The sequence below is a fragment of the Helianthus annuus genome, chromosome 12, assembly GCF_002127325.2.
Source record: "Helianthus annuus cultivar XRQ/B chromosome 12, HanXRQr2.0-SUNRISE, whole genome shotgun sequence".
NCBI classification, from domain to species: Eukaryota; Viridiplantae; Streptophyta; class Magnoliopsida; order Asterales; family Asteraceae; genus Helianthus; species Helianthus annuus.
The window spans coordinates 17,221,211-17,229,725 of record NC_035444.2 but is presented as its reverse complement, the minus strand read 5'-3'; the positions used below and the strand labels follow the sequence as shown (position 1 = coordinate 17,229,725).

General features: G+C 35.5%; 1 protein-coding gene and 1 long non-coding RNA gene across 2 annotated transcripts; one reads left to right on the top strand and one right to left on the bottom strand.

The window, feature by feature from the left end:
* On the bottom strand, positions 1–5,475 carry LOC110894263 (ranBP2-type zinc finger protein At1g67325). The gene is made up of 10 exons (XM_022141461.2): positions 5,362–5,475; positions 5,122–5,167; positions 3,621–3,736; positions 3,279–3,510; positions 2,016–2,086; positions 1,840–1,885; positions 1,628–1,737; positions 1,438–1,462; positions 1,195–1,349; positions 1–198 (listed from the first exon to the last, which is right to left on the bottom strand). The coding sequence occupies exons 1-10, from the start codon at positions 5,368–5,370 to the stop codon at positions 196–198; spliced, it is 813 nt and encodes a 270-aa protein (XP_021997153.1). The 5' UTR covers positions 5,371–5,475; the 3' UTR covers positions 1–195.
* Positions 5,476–5,576: 101 nt separating this feature from the next.
* LOC110894264 lies at positions 5,577–7,272 on the top strand. The gene is made up of 5 exons (XR_002566235.2): positions 5,577–5,766; positions 5,873–5,941; positions 6,022–6,289; positions 6,397–6,840; positions 6,952–7,272. It is a non-coding gene; the product is annotated as an uncharacterized LOC110894264 (long non-coding RNA).
* The last annotated feature ends 1,243 nt before the right edge of the window (positions 7,273–8,515 follow it).

The window sequence follows — 8,515 nt, the reverse complement described above, 5'->3', positions numbered from 1 at the left end:
TAACAAAAAGTAGGCACTATGAAAATATGTTACCAAATGCATATTAATAGTACAATATATAAAGACCAGTGAAAATACAAACTGACAACACAAACCATACCAATAACTGCAGCAACATGACGACCATGACAAGACCAACCAACCGACCGACTTTCAGACCAACTGCTGGACCTTCTCAAACATGTCCTAGTGTACTCACTGGAACAGTAAATAAACGCATTAATAATAGACGACCGAACCCTTCTAACAAATAACTTAAACATGCATAAAGTCTAGAGGTGGCAAGATGACAGGGCTACGGTGACTGTAAAAATGTAATCAGTCGATTCTGGTACATGTCTAAACGGGTCGGGTTGTATTGGGTTGATTCTTTTTGTCCATTTCTTTACAAATTTTCAATGCATTGAAAATGGCCACTTTTGGTACATATTGAAACAGGCCGGGTCGAGTTGGATTGGCCCACAAACCCTTTTTGCCCATATTTTATACGTTAGCCTGAGTTGAAAACAGTATCAGGTTAAAAACGGAACCGGTTGTAAATGTGTCCAAGTACACGGATAGTCCCTGTGGATTTAGTCCCTAGCTTTCCAAAAGTACACTGATGGTCCCCTGTGGCTTGCACTTTGTAATGCATTTAGTCCCTGACTTTTTCCAATAGTACATGGATGGGCCCTGTGGTTTGCATTTTGTAATGCATTTAGTCCCTAACTTGAACATGCTAGAGGACTAAATGTGTTACAAAGTGCAAACCACAGGGACCAAATCCAAAATTTTGCTAAACCACAAGGACCATTTTTGTACTTTACTCTTTTATTTATGAAGAATATATGCATTAAATACCTACTATAATAGCAAAATATTTACGATAATAATCTAAATGTGTTAATAAAATTGATTTAGGAGGTACGCATTAACAAAGACTTTGAACGTTTTCCCGCCCATCTGAAACAAAACAAATCGAACCATATGCAAGTAAGCAAACAAAAAATGCCACCTCTACCAAAGATTAAACACAAATGAGAAACAAAGAAGATTGAGAGTCGAACGGATGTGCATGATCAACATACGTATATGCCTACCAAGAGCTTTTTTCATTTTACGTTCACAAAGAGTACAAGAAAACAAAAACAAAAACAAAAACAAAAACAAAAGCTTTTGCAAGGTTAATGAAATTAAATACATTACAAAACAGACCTGAGCATTTTCCTCCGCAGCTTCTTCTGCAGGAGGTTTTTGGGAATCTGAAGGTTTTTCAGCACCACAGTTTTGTCTGTTGCATTTGGTTCTAAACGCGTAGTTAATATTGTTACATTGCTCACATTTCCAGCTTCCATCAGGCATATCTGGTTCTATAAACAAAATAGGCACACTTAAATATGGATATCAGATATGATTAATGTTATTCTAAGAAAATTAAGTAGACTGAAGTCAACTTACTGAAGCTCTTGCTTGCACTTCCAGCCTAAAAATTCAAAAAAAAAAAAAAATGTTTCACAATTAGTCATTGGTAACATATGTAAAGCGAGTGGGGAGTCAAACGTGTTGACTAATGTTGCAAACAGATTTATTTGACCGAACATGTCGAAATTAACCACCTATAAAGTAAAACAACCACAGTTATTAATACCTGAGATCCAGTCTTGGGAGTATTGCATTTACGCATGTTGCAAACAGTTCTAAAAGAGAAGTTATTGTTTCCACAATTCGGACATATCCAGTCGTTGTCACCTTTTCCATCTATATATTCGAGAAAAGAAGGAAAACGTTGTATATAATTAAAATGGTAAATTTTCCACATTGTTTGTCTAATAGTTAAAAGCATATGAATTAGTAGGATACCTTTCTTTCGGCCCTTCTCCTCGGGGATAAATCCAAGCTGTGGTGCCTATTGATATTAAGTTTGAAAGTGAAAACCGATGAATATAAATTTTGGGAAAACACAAGTGGAAAAAAGAAGAAAAAATTATAATTTAAACTAAATAAAAGTCCTGGTGCAAAAATGATTTAAAATATACCATAGCAGTGTAGCCCATGGGCAAGCCCAGCCCATAGCGGTTCATTAACTGAGGTACACCATACATGCCACCTGCACAAACGAATACAAACCAAAACCCGATGGTTTACAGCATGAACATATGGAAACTAGAGTCTAAAGGTGGCACTTTCAGCACGTTTTTATGAACGGATAGATTTGGGATATGTTGCATCTCAAATAGAAAAAAAAAACCAGATAGCTAGAATGGGAAATATCAAACAGATAAAAGTTGCCCAAAGGATATTTTTAACACATACAACCTACTAATTGTTTTTTCATCAAAGATCTAGTTCTTAACAATCTTGATATTGTAAGCATGTTTATCGTGATAATTATTTTAAAAAACTTCAAAACATGTGTTTGTGGGTCAGCCCAACCCAACCCACATGGGCATTTTATCACCTCTTACAGACAACATGAGGGAATAACAGTCAAGGCTCATTGACTCATCATCATTAATTATTAATTAAACAACAGTAAGTCTGATTAAAAAAATTAGAGTAAAACGCCATTTTTCGTCCCTGAGATTTGGCCATTTTTTGCGACTTTCGTTCTACAGGTTTGTTTTTCCACATCTGGATCCAAAAGGTTTAAAATCTTGTCATTTTCATCCTCGTTAACTCCTTCCATTTTTCGTCTTTTTTGTTAACTTCAAGGGCAATTCAGTCTTTTACACTTTATGTACGAGCCTTTAGCATAATGTACAAGTAATCAAAATACCCTTAATAAAAAGACAAAAATACCCCTGGTTTAACAGAGAAAAATGGATGGAGTTAACGATATGGATGAAAATGGCAAGATTTCAAACCTTTCGGATCCGGATGAGAGAAAACAAACCTTCGGACGAAAGTCGCAAAACTGGCCAAACCTCAGGGACGAAAAATCGAAAATGGCAATTTACTCAAAAATTTATCTAAAAGGAAGAACAGGTTGAACGGATTAAACGAGGTTGAAAGTATTCCGAAGCCTAACTTTAATGCATACAACTTCCTAAACCCTTTGATTCAAAGATAAAACCAATTGAAATAATATCTTTTTTAGAATAGTGATTAACCCAACCCAGCCCATTTCAACCCGTAAAAACAATGACCCGTTTCAACCTGAACCTGATCTCTTACCCAACCCACCCATCTTGCAACCTTAAGTCTTGCCCTAAACGAAGCTAGACAAAATCCTTACCATGAAAAAAGTACATTAAAATATCAAACATAAAACAATTAAGATGACACGCACACAATATTACCTATCAAGGATCCACCAGAGTAAGGTGGTGAAGCAGGAATCTGCAGGGGTCGATAAGGGCTGCCACCAGAAACATGAGTCCCGTAATTATAACGGTACGCAGACCCCACGTCATAAGGAGGAACGGTTGATCCATTAAGCAGAGATGACCCATATGGTGGTAAACCAACGTACATTGGCGAAGCTGCAGAAGAATAGCCTTGAGGAGTCGGCAATGATTTTGGAGCAGACTTCTGTAACATAGACATTTGATAAAGCTATTATGATGAATATATAAAATGTGAAATTTAAAGCTTGCTAGAGATTTATTTAGTATAAACATTAAACAGATTGTACAACTTACAAAACTATGATCAGCAGGTCTAGGTTGTGTGCAGTTGCGCATATTGCAAGTTGTTCTGAACGAGAAATTGACATTTCCACAGCTTGGGCAGGTCCAGTCATCTTCTCTACGACCACCTGAAAACCATAATATACCCGATGAAGATGTTAATACTAACAATTATATATACGTATATTGAAAATTTGGAATAAAGTAATAAACCATCAACAAAGCTAACTTTGCTCAAAGAAAAGCAATGTGTTCAAAATGTTACTACGAATACATCTAAACCACCTTCAACAATAGTCTTATACCATCTTTATAAGAATTTAAAAAAGGTAATATCTACATGACCCTGTGGCTATTAACACTAATTTTTCAAATTTCAAATATGAGTATTTACACATACCAACACTACGTTACATGTAAGTTGTAACGACATTATTCAAAAGAGATGGTCTCCCTTTTAAACAATCAAAATTTGCAGAGTGCTTTTGGTTTTGTGATTTCCTAGGTTTCGAAAAGCGAGAAGCATATTGCGGCGCCACGGTCTAAAACTAAGACACAAAGCGCACAACTTTTCATACGCGATGATCAATGTGCTTATATATGTTTTTTTTTTTTTATTTCTCATATGTTTTCTGCATCCGCCCTATCCAAAATTTAGCTATAAACAAGCTTTATGTATAATTTAATATCAAAACTATCTACATGCACAACCTAAAAAGCGTGTTGTACAACATCCTGATGCACAAAAGGTTGCCATAAATATGAGGCGAGCGCCTCACCTATACCATAAGCAGTTTTTTCGTACAAAAACGACGCCTCACCTACACCTTTTGTACAATGTACAGCTCACGCGATGGTTGAGCCTTGTGCCTAGACGCGCCTTCTAAAACCACCATCATCATCATCATACCCAGTAAAAATCCCATCTGAGGAGGGTAAGATGTAAACAGCCTTACCCCTACTCCGTAGGAATTTTGAGGTTTCTTCCGGTGGGACCCCCGGCTCGATCGTAGTTTTGCATCAAGCCTTAGACATAAGGCACATAACACTCAGCAATTGAGACAAATGCCAAATAGTACATATACCCCCTTGTCTTTCAGCTATCAACGCCACTACATGATGCATGATTAACCATCCCCCTCTTTTAACGTTATTTTCACGAAATTAGTAAAATAACCTTAAAATTAGTGCATTTTCACTTTTGCACGCCGAGCGCCCATACATATATACACATTATATGCGCATAGCGCAAGGGGGGCGAACGCGCCTTCTAAAACCAAGACTACTAATCTCAAAATGCTTTTTACTTTTCAAATTCTCATATAACAATGTAGTAATTAGTTTTCCTTTATACTCAAAGCAATTTCAACCAAATCCTAAATTAACCTAATCCATTCAACTCCTCAAAAGTCCAATAGAGACAGCAATACAAAATTTAAAAGAAACGCACATATTCAATCACTGAAAAACAAGTTGCATTAATCAGAAATTAACTAACAATAATTAAACATACCGTCAGTTCTAGCTCGTTTCGCAGCAGAGGAGTTTCTGTTATCAACCTAAACTCATATAATCAATAAAATCAAAATCAAATAATGTAATATAGAGACAGATATTGTGGATTGAAATTGTAAGAAAACGAAACCTAATTTTCTTTTTCTTATGTCTGCTAGAAAAGGATAATAATTCGATTCGAAATATGATATTCTGAACAAGGAAGTGGTTAATTTGAGATTGTTGCCGGAGATTTTACCTGAGACATATCGCCGGCGATCGGAAAAGTTTGTTGGATTTTGGATGTCAAGTTTGCGATTGAGGAAGAGGGAAAGAATAATGGAACCGGGAGCTAAATTGAATATTTTTCATTTTGATATTATTATTCGTAACCCGATCTCAATAAAACTAGTTGAGTCTACTTGGTACCCCCACATTCCCCCTAAACACATGTCAGCCCCTCCTTCAATTTACTACCGTGTTCAACAAATAAGGTGTCCACGTCTACACGCTGCTGAACCGGGTTTTTTGTTTCATTTTCGAACAAACCCTAATACTTCCCCACAGCCGCTCTGATTCCTTCTTCTCTCCTCAACACTCGCGCAACCATTCTTCTTCTCCATCACTCATCCATGGTTCCGGATCTTAACCACGCAATTAACAGGTATGGTTTTATTCTATTTTTGTTCATTGTTCTTGATTTTAGCAGTTTGTTGAGTTGATTTTGTTACTGATTATTCTAGATCTGAACCCCCCGTATTTCATATTAGGGTTTATTCTTCCATTGTTCATCTCCATCATTCATCCATGGTTGAAGATCTTAACCACGCGATTAACATGTATGGGATTCCTCCTTTTTTTGTTAATTGTTCTTCATTCTAGGTGGTTTTTAACTTGATTTTGTTACTTATTATTGTAGATCTGAACCACCCGTTGATCATATTACGGTTTGTTCAAGCTATCCGTACCGGCGACTGTTTTCATTTTCCCAATTTTGCATCCTTTTCTGTCTCATGTTTTATTCTCCCTAAAAATCTTTTGTTTTTTTAAAACTTTTATGAAGATTTGAACAACGCGTTTAATAGGTTATGGTTTCGTCATGTTTCTGATCATTGTTCTTGATTATAGGCGTTTGTTGAGTTGATTTTGTTAGTGATTATTGTAGATCTGAACCACGCGTATTACAGGTTAGGGTTTCTTCATCTTTTTCATCATTCTTCTCTTTTATAGCAGTTTTATGAGTTGTGATTCCATTTTATTATTCTAACATTTTGTTTTTGGTTGAACATATTAGGGTTTATTCTAAGATTCGAAGTCAAACAACTTGGTCGGCTTCATGTGATTGACACTTCTTTGCACGATTCTTGGAAATCCATAATCAGATAAGTCGAATTAAGAATTCTAATTTTTAAATGTAAATTGGAAATCTTAATAACCAGTTTATACATAATTGACGAATCCTAACTAGGTAGTTGAATACTGAAAGTAATTGTTTGGCTTGATATTTCTAATGTTGAACTAATTTCACTAGCATTGGGGTTTTTTTTTACCGTTATGGATTTGGAAAACCAATTATTTAGAATATGAATATGATTTGATATTTGCTAATCAAATATTGTGTTAAATGTCCAATTTGTGTTCTGGATGTTTGCAAGAAACTAGTGGGAAACCCGCGCGTTGCGGCGGAGTCATGCGCATTGGCTTCTTGTACGATCAAGATGCCGCATCACAATTGTTGGTAACACATAATTTCTTATTATAAACAAGCATAAAGAGTGGAGAGAAGTTTATAAGAAGATTGTATACCATTCTTTATAACCGTGAAAAACTATTTGGATTATGATCGCAGCTACTTCCTCCCGTGATTTTCCTGCATACTGGGTCATGAGGGCTACCACTGCAGTCGATTCCGCAATGGTTATATTAAGACTGGCGGTCTGTGGCGGACTGGCGGCTCAGGTTGCACCTCAAGCGGTCTCGTCTTTTCTGGTGGAGAAAATGGATGAGAGTCGCAAGAACCGTTGGTTTTCGACAATTGGTGTATCGGGTACTGAAGGTTGCTCTTGCTCCTCCACAACCCCTTACGGTTCCGACTTCTGGTGTTGTATGATCAGCAAAAAGATCGTTACTTAACGATAATTTTTTAATAAATCGATAAACGATGATGATTTACGAGTTGAAACAAACCTGGCTTTTTTTTTCTTTGGAGCTCGGACTAAACGACTTCTTAATTGAAGAAAACCAGCTTCCTTTCTTTCCCATTACTGAATTATCCTATTTTCAACAAATTTCGGTTTTTTCGGTTACATTTACAAGAGAAGCACTTTGACAATGAGAGTCAAACATTCATAACAATCTAAATTCATAATTTAATCTGGCATTACATATTTGAGACCAATATTATTCCTAGATTATAGAAATGATCATGAGATTCATGGTACTTATCAAGATCCTCTAAAATTCAATTAATTCATGTCAATTTGAAGTAAAAAAATGGCCGTTTGACCAAGAAGTCAAACGGTAAGTTATCAAGAAAAACTGTTGATTTACTACTTAAAACCCAAAATTCACCAGAAAAATAAAAAAAAATTATGAATCCAGGAATTAAATCCAAAAAAAATTATGGGCGTTTTTCACAAATGGGCGTAGAGGCACAATGCCCAATAATATGCCCCATCAATGATTACCCAGTTATTATTTTCTTGTTAATACTACTGAAACAAATAACTTTGGCATCTTTACCATATCACAACTTTTGTAATGTGTTGTCGTTTCAACCTTAACCCGTATTAATTCGTTACTCAACCCATCTAATTCTTATAGAAACGTAAAGTTTGACTTTTTAAGTCAAAGTTATAACTTCTATGATGTACACTTGATATGAATTTGTCACATGGTTAACATAATGTTTTTTTGTATACTGTTTTTTATTCATAACCTAAATGATACTAAGATGCAATTGTCGATTGCCAATTGGTCTTTTCCTTAAAACTGAAAGACTACCCATCTTGATCAAAAAAAGGTCAAAAATAGAACAATATCTCTTTTTCCACTGACTACCTACCCACACAGCCACACATTGAGCCCAAAGCAAACAGTCATTTCACAATTAGATTGTATTATTCTACTTTATGTTAGATTCTTCATTCTTGATCTCTTCTATTGAGAATAATTACTTTTTGACATTCATGCAGCTCTTTATGATCCATCAAGTTCCATTTTCCGCAAAATCACCGACAACAGAATACATTTTTCAATTGAACTCAAACAAACACCATATTCGACTTCAAAGTTGTGAACCTATAAAAATTCAATTCCCTCAACAATGTTTCAGGAAACTTTAACCTCATGAAACCTTACACACAAAATTAAATATTAATTCCAACAAAAATATTCCCTAACAATTTAATTAT